The sequence below is a fragment of the Microcaecilia unicolor genome, chromosome 2 (assembly GCF_901765095.1).
Source record: "Microcaecilia unicolor chromosome 2, aMicUni1.1, whole genome shotgun sequence".
Lineage (NCBI taxonomy): Eukaryota > Metazoa > Chordata > Amphibia > Gymnophiona > Siphonopidae > Microcaecilia > Microcaecilia unicolor.
Window position 1 is genome coordinate 183,749,941 of NC_044032.1, and position 18,509 is coordinate 183,768,449.

Consider the following 18,509-nt stretch of genomic DNA (forward strand, 5'->3'; position numbering starts at 1 on the left):
GTAGAAGTAAATCGATTTTTTACTCGTTCCAAAAGTACAAAGACTAGGGGACACTCAAGGAAGTTACATGGAAATACTTTTAAAACAAATAGGAGAAAATATATTTTTCACTCAACTAATAGTTAAGCTCCGAAACTCTTTGCTGGAAGATATGGTAACAGCAGTTAACGTATCTGGGTTTAAAAAAGGTTTGGACAAGTTCCTGGAGGAAAAGTTCATAGTCTGCTATTGAGACAGACATGGGGAAGCAAATGCTTACCCTGGGATTTGTATCATGGAATGTTGCCATAATCTGGGTTTCTGCCAGGTACTTGTGAACTGGTTTGGCCACTGCTGGAAACAGGATACTGGGCTAGATGAACCATTAGTCTGACCTAGTATGGCTACTCTTATGTTTACTACAAGAGAGTGTGAACAAGTGCTATCATATAAAAGGTTTCAGGTTTGCCTTGAGAACTACATTCTTTGACTGGCGAGTTAATGGGTTATACATTTTGCATTACTTGCTATAAAAGGGGAAGTTGGCTGTCTAGATCACATATTCTGTGGTTTAAGGCAAAAAAGGTATAAACTATCTTATTTAAACAATTAATTTATTATTTAAACATTTATAGACCGCCTATTAACTAGGTGGGTTACAAAGCAAAGGTACACAATTATTCACAGAAAACACATACATTCATAAAAATAATCAACATATATGATTTAAGACACTATTTATTTCTTTATTATATTTTAAAACACCACCTTGAAAAAAAAATTTACCTGTTTAATTCACTTCGGATTTCCTCTAGTTCTTGCCGCTCTGTTTTCACCACTTCTTTCTCCTCTGCTGCCAGGTAACGCAGCCTCATGTGTTCCAGCTCTTGCTGCTGCTTTTTCAAGCGAGCCATAGCATTCTCTTGTTCACGCTACAAATAAATTTACAGCATCTAATCAAACACCACCAAAATAAGTCACATTCCAAATTATCAAGTTTAATTCAGGGTTTTTATTAATTAATTAGTAATAAAAATGTAGTATTTTATAATTCAACTTTAATGTTGGTTTGTCAGGTTAAGAAGTGAAACAGGTTGATAAATTAATCCAGTTACCTTTACTCCAAGTATCTGGTTACAAATCAAGCTCTACATTCAACTGAAATGAGTTGCACAGTGCAAATTACAGTTTGGAATAATGCTCAAGACTGGCCCAGTGAAAAATTACACACACTGCAGTGCAGCACTACACACACTGCTACAGGTTAGAACTGAAGCCTACTGGTTTCATTGTATATGGAACCTTAAAAAGTGTTTCTATGAAGTATTACATGGCTCCATACTATGCTATTAATCCTTCACTTTCAATTGCACTAAAATTATAGGTATAACTATTACTATTTGGATTAATGAGACAAAGTCAACATGGATTTAGTGAAGGGAAATCTTGCCTCACCAATCTACTACATTTCTTTGAAGGGGTGAACAAACATGTGGATAAAGGTGAGTCGGTTGATATTGTGTATCTGGATTTTCAGAAGGCATTTGACAAAGTACCTCATGAAAGACTCCAGAGGAAATTGGAGAGTCATGGGATAAGAGGTAGTGTTCTACTGTGGATTAAAAGCTGGTTAAAAGATAGAAAACAGAGAGTAGGGTTAAATGGTCAGTATTCTCAATGGAAAAGGGTAGTTAGTGGGGTTCCCCAGGGGTCTGTGCTGGGACCGTTGCTTTTTAAAATATTTATATCGTGACTGAATAGATATGGATGGGCTGGAGTGTAAATTTTAAGGGGTTTCGACCTTAGCTTCAGAACTTAGTACAAGAACAGTGCTGGGCAGACTTCTGTGCCCTGAGAATGACAAGGACAAATCAAACTCAGGTATAAAGTATCACATACCATGTAAAATGAGTTTATCTTGCTGGACAGACTGGATGGACCATAATGGTCTTTATGTGCCATCATTTACTATATGTAGCCCACCCCAAATGTACTACTAATAGGAAACATTAACCTACACCTAGAAGATCAGAGCACAGAGGCAACCAAAGAGTGCAGCAAAATTCTCCAATTATGGGAATTCCAACGGCCACCAGTGAACTCTGCCCACGTAAAAGGCCATGCACTAGATCTCCTAGAATACAGATTCTCAACCGACCAGAACGTTTTTGGTCAGAAATCCCTTGGTCTGAGCACTTCAAACTAAACATGACCCTTTATTGGAAAGAACTTGGAATTCATAAAACACAAATAGAAACCACATACAAAACAAGAGGGAGAGTTGACATATCCACATTCTGGAACTCCATATATGAAACCCAATGGTCACCACCAACTGACTCCACCAAATTCATCACAGAGTGGGACAAAAGATATACTTCCACCCTAAATGAAATGGCACCCATACAAACCAAAACCTCACAAAAATGCAACATGATCCTATGGTATGATGAAGAAGTGAAGGAACTAAAAGTCTAATGTAGAAGACAAGAGCAAGCTTGGAAAAAAACAAAAAATGAGTCTACAATAACCATATGGAGAAAAGAACAAAAGTGGTACAAACACAAAATAAGCCAAGCAAAAAGAAAATTCTACAAGGAACAAATAGGCCACAACTATAAAGACATGAGAAAATTATACAGGCTTGTAAACAACCTACTTGACAACAACAAACAAAGGTCTACTACCAGCAAATGAACTAGCCAAATATTTCGAAGAGAAGATCATCAGTTTACAGAAAATTCTACCTCAGACAGACACCAACCTTGAAACCTTCATAGATGAACTAGACAATCCCCCAGAAGAATCACTAGTGGACAGGACTTGGACAACTTTCACCCAACTCTCACACGAGATAGTAGCTCAAGCGATACGGAAATTCTCGTCTGCATACTGTACAATAGACACATGCCCCAACTACATCATGAAAGCACCACTTGTCCAGATCATTGAATAATTCACATTGCATCTAAACTTTTTGTTTCAAGAAGGCCAATTCCCACTGTATAAGGGAAACATTCTGCTCACAGTTATCCCAAAAGACAGCAAAAAACCCCCCAAAAAACCCAGCAATATCACAAACTACAGGCTAGTTGCATCTGTACCACCAACGACCAAGACAATTACGGTATAGTAGCCCAACAACTATGTCAACAAATTCAAGGAAGGAAGAAAGAAAGAAAGATATTTAATGGGGTCAAGAGCAACAAAAAGCTGGGTAACAGCTTTAGTCCATTCTAAGTAGAAGGCCAAAAGCTTAACCTTTGTGGGTGTGACAGGGAAAAATGACTGAAGGATGATTAACTGATTACGCTGGAAATCAGACACCGCACTAGAAGGAAGTTTGGATGAGCACACAGTACCACCCTGATGGATGGATCAGTCACTAGAGCCTGAAACTCATGATCTCTGCATGCTGAAGTGACCACAACAAAAAATAACAACTTCCAGGTCAGGTACTTTCCATCAAATGAGTCAAGTGGCTTGAAGGAAGCTTTCATCAGTTGGGTGGACCAACACTGAGGTCCTAAGACCACAGCAGGTAGCCTCAAAAGAAGCAAGCCCCACATAAAACTAACATCTAAAAGCTGTACAGAGATGGGTTTACTTTCCACTTGGTGATAATCATCATTTGTACTAAGGTGAACCCTAATGCAGCTGGTTGTCAAACATGACTCAGATGTAGAGGGTACTCAAGCAATCTGTGTGGGACAGGAGAAAGGATCAAATAAATTTCCATCACACTAGATGGCAAACTTTTTCCATTTAAAACAATACATCCTGGAAGCTAAAAGGAAGTACAAGATGCCATTAAGCAGGTTCAGGGTGGCTAAAGTCACCCCCTCAACATCCAGGTTATGCGGGATAGGGACCTGATGTTAGTAAGAACGGATTGCCTTCAAAATGTGTACCGTAGTGCATAAAATCATCCATGGTGAGACCCCGGGATACATGACAGACCTCATTGACCTTCCAGCCAGAAACACCACAAGATCAACACGCACATACCTAAACCTACACCACCCAAGCTGCAAAAGAATTAAATACAAATCAACCTATGCATCCAGCTTCTCCTTTATAAGCACGCAACTACGGAACGCAATACCAAACACCTTGAAAATTAACGCATGGCCTATCAAACTATCAGAAATCACTAAAAACTTACTTATTCATAAAGGCATACCCTGATGACTAAACTTAAATGCCTCGATCCCACAACACAATGAAACTAAGACTCGAAATGATCACAACTCAACCCTTCCTCCTTATCATCCCCTGTGTTTATCCTACACGAACCTTCTACATTGTCACTCTGTATCTGCTATACTGGAACTGGCGATCGCTATCACAGTTATTATGTAAGCCACATTGAGCCTGCAAATAGGTGGGAAAATATGGGATACAAATGCAATAAGTAAATAAAAGTAACAATGTTCTTTGAGCTTGCTTGATTTGTGATGGGGAATACCCAAGTTTGATGGGTTGTATTCCAGAACAGGAGGGATCCACACTTGTCTCAGCAAATAGGGTGCTATGACAATAATGGTTCCCTATTTGATCTTTAGGAGAGTTCTCGCTATGAGCAGAATTGGAGGATAGATGTACAGAAGAATCTATTCCCAATCCAGTAGGGAGGCATGTGAGGCTAGTTTCCTAAGTGGCCCTGTTCCGAAACAGAACTGAGGTATCTTCCTGTTCTAAGAGGAAAAGATATCTAGGATGGCTATACCCCAACTTGCAAAAAAAATCATCTAAGTGACCCCAAGTCCAGAAACTAGGCAGATGGCCATGACAGCCATCCCATAAGAGATGCCACAGTTTCACATTCTCACAGTTTCCCAACACAGGAGGTGAGATCCTGTTTCTCCCTGCTTGTTGATGTAATGTATGGTAATTTGATTGTCTGTTTGGACTAGACTTATTTTGTTTGTCAACTGATCTCTGAACACATTTAAGGCATTCCATACAGCCCCTTAACTCTAGGAAATTTATCTTGTGAAATTTTTCTTGGAGAGACTACAAGCCTCAAGTGCGAAACACACTTAAAGGGGCTCCTCAGCCCAGTTTAGAAGTAGTTGTGGTGAAGACAATTTATACTAGAAGAAATTGGAAGGAGATTCCTTTTGCCAGATTGGAATGATCCATTCACCAGGACAGAATTCCATAGATGATTGCTGATGCAGATGACATCCTACAAAGTTTGAGTGCTCAAGGTCCATTGGGTTGGTCTCATTCTTATACAATGCATGTGAGTTAGGTGCAATGTCTAAGCTGACATCTGCTGACTCATTTGTTATCTCCCTCACAAGGGAGACCAATGTGACAATCCTTCTTGAGGAAGAAAGGCCTTTGCCCAAGTCATGTCTAGCAGAGCTCCTATGAATTTCAATTGAAGTGGCTGACTTAAGTGATATTTTGGGTAAATTTATGATGTAAACTATTGACTCCAGCATCCAGATGCTTATGCCCATGGATCTTTTGACTCCTTCCTACAATGTGCTCTGGACCAGCCAATCATCCAGATAGGAGTCTCTGGATGCGTGCAGCTACCATGGATAGATATTTTGTGAACACTCATGGAGTTGACAAGGCCAAAATGAAGAATATGGTACTGGTAGTGGTGTTTCCTTTTAAGAAATCCAAAATACTTCTGGTGTATGAGTGTACATAACCTTGAGAGAAATTCTTTAATCTGGCATCTGCACTTATATGTCACTTATGTACATCAGAGATGCCAAATTTGGCAGCTACACACATAAGCAAACTAGGTGCTATTCTATAAGGTTGCATCTAAGTGTTACAAGACGTGTAACTACAAGGGAAGACATATATGTGGGTGGAGCATGGATGGGCTATGGACATGTCTCCAACTTACATGTATAATTTATAGAATACACTAAGTTATACGCATTCCATGGTTTATTCAGGTGTGCCCATTTATATCTGCCATTGATCTAGTGTTAATTGTCATGCCTAAGTTTAATCACGCCAATTTGGGTTTACACTAGTACTTTATAATGGCATCTTGGTGCAGAGATGCTGTTATAGAATTAGCACTCAGCATGCTGCATTGGCACACCTAAATAGAGGTGCCAAGTTATAGAATTGCCCCTTTCTCTTTTTGAAGGTCAGGCATTAAGGTGTCTACAGAAACCACTATGAACTTTTCCCAAAACAGAAACTTGTTCAATTCCCTTAAGTCTAGGATGGGCTCTAGTCTACCTAGGAATTCTCCTGTCTGTTTGGTCAACAGGAAATTCTAATTCCTGCCTTCTTTCCCTTGGTGGGACAGGCTAAACCACATTGGCTTCTAAGAGGGTAAATAGCTCTTGGTTAATATTTCCTGATGCTAAGAGCTTGACCAAGAGACACTTGAGGAGAATTTGGAGTAAGCTCAAAGTCTATATCCCAAAAAGATGATTTTTAGCACGAAACAGTCAGGTTTCAAAGGGCCAATAGTTTGTGAACAACCTCAGACTCCCTTCTACTGTAAGCTTGTCTGGCAAAGTCATTGGAATGCTGGTTATGTTTTCTCAGAGTCAGTCAAAACTCCATCCCAGGTTTCCACTGGGAAGCAATTTGTGGCTTCTGGGCTCTCTGCTAGTATGAATGTAAGATCCCTACTGACTGCCCTAGAATGAGCAGGAGCAGGATAACTATGCCTTTGAGTAATAGACTTTCCTTTGTCCCTTCCTGCGGACCTCCTAAAGGAAGAGGAGGTTGGACTGGAGGTGGGCGAGAAAGGGAACTGGCTCCGGGAAAACATAACCAGTATTCTAGTGTCTTTGCTGGAAACCATTCAGTAATATAGCTTCTCTCATTAAAGAATCCTATGAGACCTTCACCAAGGAGGAGATTTTCCCCATGGCAAAGCAGTCATTGAGCTTTACCTGCACATCATAACTGAGGTTAGAAGCTTGCAGTCTGCAGGCTCCAATACCTAAAGCAGAGACCGTGTATGCCATCTATAAACTGGCACCTAGATGTATGCACCACTTATGTCCATCACGGGTGCCAATATTTGATAGCTATACGCAAATGTGCACTAGTCATTATTTTATAAGGTAGCACCTAAGTGATATAGTCCATATCTACAGGGAGCATATCTGTGGGCAAAGTATGGGCGGGCCATGGACATGTCTTCAAGTGATGTATGTAACTTACAGAATATTATCTGCTACACATAGCACTTAGTGCATGTAGGCATGTCCATTTACACTTCCCATTGACATGGCATAAATGCTTGCACCTAAACTTAGATGCGCTCACACTGCTTTATATTAGTATTCTAATAATGACATCTTGGCACACAGATGTCGTTATAGAATTGGCACTCAGTGCTTGGCATTGGTGTGTCTAAATGAAAGCTCAAATTTATAGACTTGCCTCCTATAGTTTGCTCTAACTGTGGGTTTTCCCTACTCCTTACCTTTGCCCACTACTGACCAGAGCTGTACAACCTTATTTTGAGGTAGAAAGTCTGAACTCCTCAGTCTTGTGCACAGTGTTTCTTATCTTCTGGCCCAAGAACAGATGGTAAGATATTATGCAGGAAGCCTTCAGGTCTAGGCCTCCCTCCCTGGGGGCACAGAAGAATAAGCCTTGGAATTCCTAGCCCTTTTGAAAGTGGATTCAACTACTGCAGAATCATGAGGAAGTTACTGTTTCTAAATCTAGTAGCCTTTTGGACTCTATGAGTCCACTTCTTGTTCACCAGATGTACAGACAAATGAGTCTCCTGTATTCTCATTTGCATATTCTTAGAGATTATGAGAAAGCGTACTATCACAGTGAGAGGGTCAAGGAATTGGAGGATTGCCAGTGTTTTTGCTCAATGCTACTCCCCTATCTCTAACCTTAATGGAATGGCCTCCTTAATAAAATTAATATAGAAGTAATCAGATGGTGGCTCTTTCCTTTCATCAGGAATCAGAGCCCTGGAATGCTCAGATTCAGAACTAATGAAGAACTCCAATAGGGAGATCTGGGTTGAGCCTGGCTATATATTAGTACTTCAGCTGAGATATGGCTTGACTGGGGGCATCTAGACACATTAGTCCTCTGTGTCTCAGAGAAGCTTCCTACCATGATACACTGAGATTGACAATGGTGCAGCAGACTGACAATAATTTCAAGTTACTGAGTGACTTCAAAAATATCAATAACTTGGTCTCAGGTCCTTTGAGGCTGATGCGAGTCTACTGGCATCAAATAAGTTGAGTGGTCCTCTGTGTGGGTTTGCTTCTTTGACCAGGACTCATTCAGCGTCCACTCCCAGTGGGCTCTACTGAGGGTGTCTAAGGTGAGTGAAACACTGCCGATGCCAGTTTACCTCCAGTGTCTTCTTCTTCTGCAAAGCCTGTACCCTTGAGAAAATCATCTCCGATGCTGTCAAAGGACTAGACGATGAAGTACTGAAGATCTTATTGTGTTGTTTATCACAGTTATCGCTAGTGTGCCTTAGTATTGTATTTATTTATTTAATTTGTTACATTTGTATCCCACATTTTCCCACCTATTTGCAGGCTCAATGTGGCTTACATAGCGCCGGAGAGGTGTTTACAAGCTCCGGGGTAAACAAATACAAAGTGACGTTGTGGTAGGATAAATATAAAGTTCATGTGGCACTGCCACACTAGGGGATTGTTCAAAGGAAGAGTTGTGTTATGTCCATTACGTTCTTTAGTGATGTTGTGTCGTAGGGATCTGTTGGTTATGTTGGATCGGTAGGATATGCTTTTTTAAACAAGTGAGTTTTTAGCGTTTTTCTGAATTGTAGGTGGTCGTAAGTAGTTTTCAGGGCTTTTGGCAGTGCGTTCCATAGTTTGCGCTGATGTAAGAGAAACTGGATGCGTAGGCTGATTTATATTTGAGTCCGTTGCATCATGGGTAGTTTAGATTTAAGTACGAACGTGTTGATTCGGATGTATTTCTGGATGGAAGGTCAATTAGGTCTGTATAAGTATAAGTAGTATAAGATCCACATTGTGCTTTAGTTCTGACCATCACACAATTTGAAATTTTTAATTTTCTTTAAAGTGCCACAATGATCATATCAAAACAAAAATTTTTAAAAAAAATCACTTAGTCTGAAAAGTTCTTCCAAAAACGATCATGCACTATATAAACAGATATCTTTCAGCTCAGAATTTAACCCTGTTATAAAGTTACCTTCCTAGTAACATCACCTTTCAACCTAGAATTTTCTTTATACTGTTGACCACTCATGATACACTACCCTAGCCACTACACATTATAAAGTTGGATTTTCTACGAAAGGGTAGTACATAACATTTTTTGAATTTTGTTCCACTTGAATGAAATGTCAAACATTTTAAAACAAAGAGGCCTAACTATCTGTTGCATCAAGAACAGGATGTACCACCAGTATGGCTTTGGTAATCCTTCCATTCTTGAATATCCTGTGAAAGGAAAGGAGGAACAATAGGGTATCTCAGCATACCTCACCATTACCGCCACATATACCCTCCCTGTGTAACTCCATTTCCAAGGCAATTCTTGGCTACTCATGTTTTTAAACTTACATTCCATGGGCTGTGATATTTCTAGTCTTGCTTCTTACATTTTCAAACATTACTAGGAACATTAGGAAGGAATGTCAAAGCAAAAACGTGCCTAAAGTCTTCCTTCAGAAAATGGAATATTAGCCATCTTTGCTAAACAAATTTTTTTTTAAGGTGTAAACAATTTTTATTAATGACAATTCCAATTACACAAATCCAACAGTGTAAATAATATGTACAGGCAAACTTCCTACCTATTACAGCAAGTTCTCTTTTAAAAAGCAAAAAATCGCCATCAAGTTTTAAACTTTAACAGAAGGACCCCCTCTGTCCCTATCCATCTGTGTTATGTATGTAAACTAATAGTAAAGTTATCAAAAACATCATCAACTAATTCCAAACGTATTATAACACCCTATCGCAGCCCTTAGTAAGGTCCACAGTACACTTAATGTTTTATTCTCAATATAGATTGAAATACCCCCTCCTCCCTTCCCCCCAACCCTCCTCATCCGCTTTCCTCTTAGATTTATTGTACTTCTTCCCTCCCCCCCTTTCCCCTTCTGAGGCATCGGTCTCCCTAGTCACAAGGATGTAAGGTCACCTTTTATGATACAGAGTTTGTCATGTAGGAATGTGAGGATCCCCCAACTGATTAACAATATAGCTACGGGCACGAGGTGCAAGGGCATGTATATAATTTTTCCAAGTAAGATATAGTTCTTTTTGTCTTTTGAATCTCAGAGCGACAGCTCGTACTTCCATTAACAATAAGGCGTGAAATCTGTTACGCCATTGCCAGTATGTGGGAGGCTCTTGTTTAACCCAATTGACCAGTATGCATTTTTTACCCACTAAGCAGGCCTTGTATACCAACAAATTATGGTGGACAGCACCAGCCCCCAACATGGCATCCATCCCTAATAGGGCGTGTTCCGGTTTCAGTGAAATGTGTTTATGCTCCAAATATCTTAGAAACCCAAATATTTTGGTCCAGAATTGTTGGATCGCCCGGCACTCCCACAAAGCATGATAATATGTATATGGAGCTCTTCCACATCTCCCACATGTTGGCTCTCCCACCCCTCCCATTTTGAAAAGCCGTAATTTAGACGTATAGGTCCTAAAAATCACCCTTCCTTGACATTCTCTTAATTCTGCGCTGTCTATTCGTCTAGGAATCTGTCGTATACTACTCAGCAACATGTGTGATGTCACCACCTTCTTAAGGTCTGCTGACCATTTCAGTAGGAGATGGTTCATAGTTTTGTGTGCTTCACTTTGTAAAAGCCTTTTGTGAAGGAGCGATATTGATATCGCTTCCTCAGTAGGCATTTCATACAGTTGATCTATTTTGTTGGGCACATCCATAGTAAGAAACTGTTTGGAGATCCCTTCAACATAGTGAGAGATCTGTTGATATGTGAAGGCATCCATCCACGATATTTCTCCTATCCCCAATGAATCCATCCCTTTAAGCTTACCAGTAGAGTCTACCAGGTCTTGTATAATTTTAAGCCCTTTTTGCTTCCAAATTTTAAATCTGAAATTATCCATTCCTGGAAGGAAGTCTCCATTCCCCACTATAGGTAGTAATCCACTCTGATGTGCGTCAAATGCCCATTGACGGCTTAATTCTCTCCACACCAGTCTAAGTGGTCTAACCAACAAGCTGTTCCTTACATTTTTTGGCAGTGAGGACTGTTTGGCCTACAACACATAGAGGCATATTTTCAAAGCACTTAGCCTCCCAAAGTTCCATAGAAACCTATGGAACTTAGCCTCCCAAAGTGCTTTGAAAATATGCCTCATAGTGCAATTGCAACGGGTTAACCCACATCTCCTCCACTGCCCGCGGTGTGTAGTAGGATGTATCCATGAGCCAGTCCCCCAAATGCCTCAACAAACAAGCTCTGTTATAGCGCAATAGATTTAATACCCCCACTCCTCCTCTTTCCCAAGTGTCCAACATACTTTGCCAATTTATCTGCGGCCATTTCTGATTCCAGAAAAATTTTGAAAGCATGCTCATCAATTTCCTCCAATCTTTTTTTTAAAAGAAATAATGGTAAGACCTGAAAACAATACAGCCACTTCGGGAAGAGGATCATATTGAATAAGGAAATGCGGCCCAACAAGGATAGTGGTAAGTTAGACCATCTGTCTAAGAGGCGTTTTGTAAACTCAAATAATTTAGCTATGTTCATCTGGTAGAGTTTAGAGGGATCCCCCGGTAGTTGTATCCCTAAGTAGGTGAATGAGTTGTTTGCGCGCTTTAGTGGGCAATCTAGCTGAGACCACTCTGTTTCTGTCATATTTATCAATTGGATCTCAGATTTGTCCAGATTAAGTCCAAAACCTGAGAAGTCACCGAATTCTTTAAAAGTCTCTAGGACCACTGGCAAGGATATACTAGGCTGTGTGAGAATGACTAATAAATCATCCGCAAAAGCGGATATCTTAAAATGCTCGGGGCCTATATGCACCCCCTGTATCTCTGGTGATTCCAAGATATCCCGAATTAGAGGGTCTATCACCAGCACAAACAGGAGTGGAGACAAAGGGCATCCCTGTCTAGTGCCCCTGGCTACCTCAAATCGTCTGGATGTCAGTCCATTTATCATCACCTCCGCCATGGGGCCGTTATATAATGTTTTAATGGCCTCCCCCAAAAAAACAGTGATCCCATATGCCCCCAATACCTCAAACATAAAATCCCATCGCACTCGGTCGAATGCTTTATGGGCATCGAAGCTGATCAGTATGGATGGGTCTTTACCCAGTGTTATCTGTTCCAGTGCTAGTAAAATTTTTCTCAAATATTTTGCTACTGAGCGGTCTTGCACAAACCCCACTTGTGGATCTAATACCAAGTGGGGCAAAAATCTAGCTAATCTATTTGACAGAATCTTAGCAAACAGTTTAGCTTCATAAGCTATTAAAGATATGGGTCGGTAAGATTCTGTTTGAGTTGGGTCTCTTCCCGGCTTCAATAAAACAATTATTTGCGCCGTTTTCAGCAAGTTTGGGAGTTCACCTCTTTCTACATATTTGTTAAAGACCTTTGTTACACATGTCCCAATATCATCGATTAGAATTTTATACATCTCTGAAGTGAATCCATCTACTCCTGGTGATTTGTAGAGTGGGCTATCCCGTATACACCACTGAACTTCTTCTTCTGTTATGGCCGCATTTAAAATGTCTTGTTGATGAGTTTTGAGCTGTGGAAGTACCTGTCCCCTTAAATATGATGCCGCCTCCAGGCCCTCATCTTCTGGTTGAGAGTACAAGCGGGTGTAAAAGGCTTCAAATACACTATTAATATCCTCATTAGTATGGAATCTAGTACCCTGCTCATCCTGTATTTGTGTCACCCATCTCCTCCCACCCACCTGGCAAACCAATCTCGCTAAAAGCTTCCCTTGTTTGTTAGCATGTTGGTATAGCTGATACTTGTAATACACCAAAGACTTTTGTGTGTGGGAGTGAATCAATTGATTGAGTTCTACCTGTGTCAGCAGCAATAATTTCTTATGGGCATTGGATTGCGTTCTACCATACAGCTGTCGAAGTGTTCGCACCCTTTTCTCTAATCGTAACAACTCGGCTTCTCTCATTCTCTTTTTGTGGGTGGAATATGATATTATGTGCCCTCTCAGCACGGCTTTAGCTGCCTCCCAAAAAAGTATTGGGTCTAATTCATAGCTTTCTCTGTTAAGTTCCCCATACTCTCTCCATCGATCTTTCAGAAATATGTGAAATTGGGAATCATAATATAGAGCTCTTGGAAACCTCCAATAGAAAGGTCCCTTTGGTTCAGCTTCCCATTTCAAGGTCACCCATATCATTGCATGATCAGACACAAGGGTTGGGCCAATCTCTGCCTTCTCTAGGAGAGTCGCCGTGCGCTGTGATATTAACAGATAATCTATACGTGACTGCGTACCATGGGCTCTTGATAAGTGGGTATAGTCACGGTCCCCTGGATGCAACGGCGCCAGGAGTCCAACAGCTCCAGCTCCGAGCACACCCACGGCACTCCTCTAGAATAATTCACCGGTCTGATCCAGGAGGGGCCAGTGCTATCCACCAGAGGATCAAATACCTGGTTAAAATCTCCTCCAATTATTATCGGCATCTGTTCAAAGCTCTGTACATGTCTTAGAATTGCCTGAAAAAAATTGTTTGTCATACTGATTTGGAGCGTATACATTAACCAATAACAGTGGCCTGTTGTTTAGTGTAATATGTTGAATAATATATCTACCTTGGGAGTCCTGAACCTTTCGGTGCATCACACATTGTAGCCCTTTCCTAAATAAGATGACTACCCCCGCTTTTTTGTTTGAAGTGGGGCTATCCACTAGATCTCCCACCCACCAGCGGCACAATTTTTTTATGTTCATCTGCGTTCAAGTGCGTTTCTTGAAGCATGACTATCTGTGCCTTGTGTCTATTCAGCGCTTGTAGAATCTTTGAGCGTTTAATGGGTGATGTTATTCCCCCCCACATTCCATGACAGTATCTTAACCATGTTCCATCCGTCCAGTTTCTTCACCTTTAACAGGTTATTGCCGTTCAGCTTTTATTCTCACATTATCTGAAAGTCTCCTGCGTTTCCATCAGCTTTCTCAGCGCGCATCAAATCTTCCATCCAGATTTACAGCTTACTCCACGTTTCCTTTCTTATGAGGGGTTGTAATTCTTCCCATTTAAATTGTTGATGTAGATCTTTGTCCTTCCAGCGTTTCAACTAGTGCCTCCGTATACATAATCTGTTTTTCATCATTTTGTCCGACAAACCATCCAGAGGTCCCTTTAGATGTTCAGTCTTGTAAATCATGTCCTCCTGCCATGGCATTAACTGCCATGTGCTATTTCATTTCGTTGTTTTGATTGGCAACGTTTTCAGAAAGTCGTTGGCCTTCTCCACTGTCTCATAAGTATGTTCCCCGCCATCGTGAGATATCCGTAGTTTGGCCGGATATATCAAAAAGAATTTAACTTTGCGTTCGTATAGTTCAGCGCATATTGGAGCAAAAGCGTGCCTCGCCATCACCACACTGATCGAATAGTCCTGGAAACATAATATTTTTCGACCTTCATATTGTAATGGCTGACCTGCTCGTGACCATATTGCAGAAGTTTCATAATTATCACTCTGGGTTTATCACTTGATTGTCGGTGAGGCCCCATCCTGTGAGCTCGCTCAATTCGCAGTGGGTCCTGCAAGTTGTTTAATCATAGCGTCTCCGTGAGCCAACGCTCCAGAAAACTAACCAGCTCTGCGTCCTTCAAATTTTCAGGTAACCCGACAAGACGCAAATTATTCCTCTTTCCTCGGTTTTCTAAATCGTCTAACTTTTGCTCTAGGTCTTTCACTTTCTTTTGAAGCGCCACTCTAGGCTCCTCAGTCTCCTGCATGCGATCTTCAATGTCGCTGATTCGCTGCTGCATGTGGTCTAGATCTAAATGGAAGCCATCTAATCGTTCGTGGGCAGCTTCAGCTCGATCATATAGAACCTGTAGTTTTTTATCTAATGCTGCTTCCACCACCGCTGTTACCTCAGCGGTGATCTCGGCAGTCCACGCGGAGCAGACCGAGGAGTCCGCTATGTTGGGATCTAGGGCCTTACCCTTTTCCTTTTCTTTCTTTTGAATTCTGGAGGCCATTCCACAGCGAGCTGGCAAGTAAGAGGTCTTGTCTCGTACTCTCTACCTTCCGATGTGTTACAAGAGGATTTCTCTGTGTGAAACTCGTATCGGGTGCTGATTTTGCTGATAAGTGAGCAAGGAAGTGTGGGAGCTCCGCTTTTCAGCGACTGCTCTCCCCCATGGTACCACGTGACCCCCAAATTTTTCTTTTTACCTTCAAGGATTCTGGCTTAAGAATTATTTACTTTAACTTTGAACTGTAGCTACAGAAGCCTGCAATCCAGTATTTAAGATATTCTTAATTGTTAGATCTGAATTCCTTTGTGCAGTGATATTGGTTATTAGTCCAACCTAAGCAGTATCCAAATATAAGAAAAAACATGAACTTTCAATATCACAAAAGGTCCCTTTTCAGACAAGTTATCAGATATTTACATGCAGTTACAATCCATTGATTATACTTATATAGGAATACTGCTATAGCAGTCATCATTTTAAAGCCGGGTGCTCACATCCTATTTACTGACGAAAACAATTTGTAAACTATTCATCACTCTAGGTCTGTATTACCATCTCTACAAAGATGACATCCAACTCATTTCACTAATACCCTCTTATATGGATGCAGCATTTGACCATATTTCCTATTGTGTTTCTTTACTTCAATGCTGGCAATTCTATAAAGAGGCATTTATTTGGAGCCTATTCTATAAAAGAAAGTAGGCAACTACTTTCCTTTATTTTATTTATTTGTTCTATTTGTATCCCACATTTTCCCACCTATTTGCAGGCTCAATGTGGCTTACATTGTTCCGCCATGGCTAACGCCATACCAGAGTAAAAGATACAATTAGTAATTATGGGTAATTATGGGTAACATAATGGAATAAAGCATCAGGTATAAAGAGATCAAATTGCCCCATTACATCTTCCAGGTTTACAGAGATTTGATTCAGTTTCTATGACTCATAAGCACTGAATACCATTTCTGGCAGAAGTACCTCTCCCACATCTTCTTTGGTAAAGACCGAAGCAAAGAATTCATTTAATCTCTCTGCTATGGCCTTGTCTTCCCTGAATGCCCCTTTTACCCCTCAGTCATCTAGCGGTCCAACTGATTCCTTTGCCAGCTTCTTGCCTTTAATATACCTAAAAAAGTTTTTACTATATGTTTTTGCCTCCAACGCTGTCTTCTTTTCAAAGTCTCTCTTTGCCTTCCTTTGTTCATCATTACGTTTAAGAAAAAAAGAACTGCTGTTCAATTTTTTTTCCACATCTTGTAATAGTAACATCTTTAAGGCTGAAATTAACAGATCTAAAGGACCCAATGGAACCCAGGAGAATGCATCTTTTACTACTACCATATCAAAACTTATATATTCTGATGTGGAAAAATGCAATTTAAGCTGTAATTTTCTAATACATCTTTCCAAATCCACATAAAATTGAATAATAAAGACAATTCTGTCGATGATAGTTTCAACTTGGAAATATTCACCACTATTAAAGCGAATGCTACATACCTGTAGAAGGTATTCTCCGAGGACAGCAGGCTGATTGTTCTCACTGATGGGTGACGTCCACGGCAGCCCCTCCAATCGGAATCTTCACTAGCAAAGTCCTTTGCTAGCCCTCGCGCGCCTGTGCGCACCGCGCATGCGCGGCCGTCTTCCCGCCCGAAACCGGCTCGAGCCGGCCAGTCCCATAAGTAGCAAGACAAGACAAGGGAAGACACAACTCCAAAGGGGAGGTGGGCGGGTTTGTGAGAACCTCGGAGAATACCTTCTACAGGTATGTAGCATTCGCTTTCTCCGAGGACAAGCAGGCTGCTTGTTCTCACTGATGGGGTATCCCTAGCCCCCAGGCTCACTCAAAACAACAACCATGGTCAATTGGGCCTCGCAACGGCGAGGACAGAACTGAGATTGACCTAAAAAAATTTACCAACTAACTGAGAGTGCAGCCTGGAACAGAACAAACAGGGCCCTCGGGGGGTGGAGTTGGATCCTAAAGCCCAAACAGGTTCTGAAGAACTAACTGCCCGAACCGACTGTCGCGTCGGGTATCCTGCTGCAGGCAGTAATGAGATGTGAATGTGTGGACAGATGACCACGTCGCAGCTTTGCAAATTTCTTCAATAGAGGCTGACTTCAAGTGGGCTACCGACGCAGCCATGGCTCTAACATTATGAGCCGTGACATGACCCTCAAGAGCCAGCCCCGCCTGGGCGTAAGTGAAGGAAATGCAATCTGCTAGCCAATTGGATATGGTGCGTTTCCCCACAGCCACTCCCCTCCTGTTGGGATCAAAAGAAACAAACAATTGGGCGGACTGTCTGTTGGGCTGTGTCCGCTCCAGGTAGAAGGCCAATGCTCTCTTGCAGTCCAATGTGTGCAGCTGACGTTCAGCAGGGCAGGAATGAGGACGGGGAAAGAATGTTGGCAAGACAATTGACTGGTTCAGATGGAACTCCGACACGACCTTTGGCAAGAACTTAGGGTGAGTGCGGAGGACTACTCTGTTATGATGAAATTTGGTTTAAGGGGCCTGGGCTACCAGGGCCTGAAGCTCACTGACTCTACGAGCTGAAGTAACTGCCACCAAGAAAATGACCTTCCAGGTCAAGTACTTCAGATGGCAGGAATTCAGTGGCTCAAAAGGAGGTTTCATCAGCTGGGTGAGAACGACATTGAGATCCCATGACACTGTAGGAGGCTTGACAGGAGGCTTTGACAAAAGCAAACCTCTCATGAAGCGAACAACTAAAGGCTGTCCCGAGATCGGCTTACCTTTCACATGGTAATGGTATGCACTGATTGCACTAAGGTGAACCCTTACAGAGTTGGTCTTGAGACCGGACTCAGACAAGTGCAGAAGGTATTCAAGCAGGGTCTGTGTAGGACAAGAGCGAGGATCTAGGGCCTTGCTGTCACATCAGACGGCAAACCTCCTCCATAGAAAGAAGTAACTCCTCTTAGTGGAATCTTTCCTGGAAGCAAGCAAGATGCGGGAGACACCCTCTGACAGACCCAAAGAGGCAAAGTCTACGCTCTCAACATCCAGGCCGTGAGAGCCAGGGACCGGAGGCTGGGATGTAGAAGAGCCCCTTCGTCCTACGTGATGAGGGTCGGAAAACACTCCAATCTCCACGGTTCTTCGGAGGATAACTCCAGAAGAAGAGGGAACCAGATCTGACGCGGCCAAAAAGGAGCAATCAGAATCATGGTGCCTCGGTCTTGCTTGAGTTTCAACAAAGTCTTCCCCACTAGAGGAATGGGAGGATAAGCATACAGCAGACCCTCCCCACAATTCAGGAGGAAGGCATCCGATGCCAGTCTGCCGTGGGCC

General features: G+C 41.7%; 1 protein-coding gene across 1 annotated transcript in view; it reads right to left on the reverse strand.

Annotated features, from left to right (window-relative positions):
• CEP120 (centrosomal protein 120) overlaps positions 1-18,509 on the reverse strand; it is a 410,430-nt gene that overhangs the window by 12,516 nt on the left and 379,405 nt on the right. The window contains 1 exon segment of the mRNA XM_030193546.1: positions 766-911. Coding sequence (XP_030049406.1) covers positions 766-911 — 146 coding nt within the window.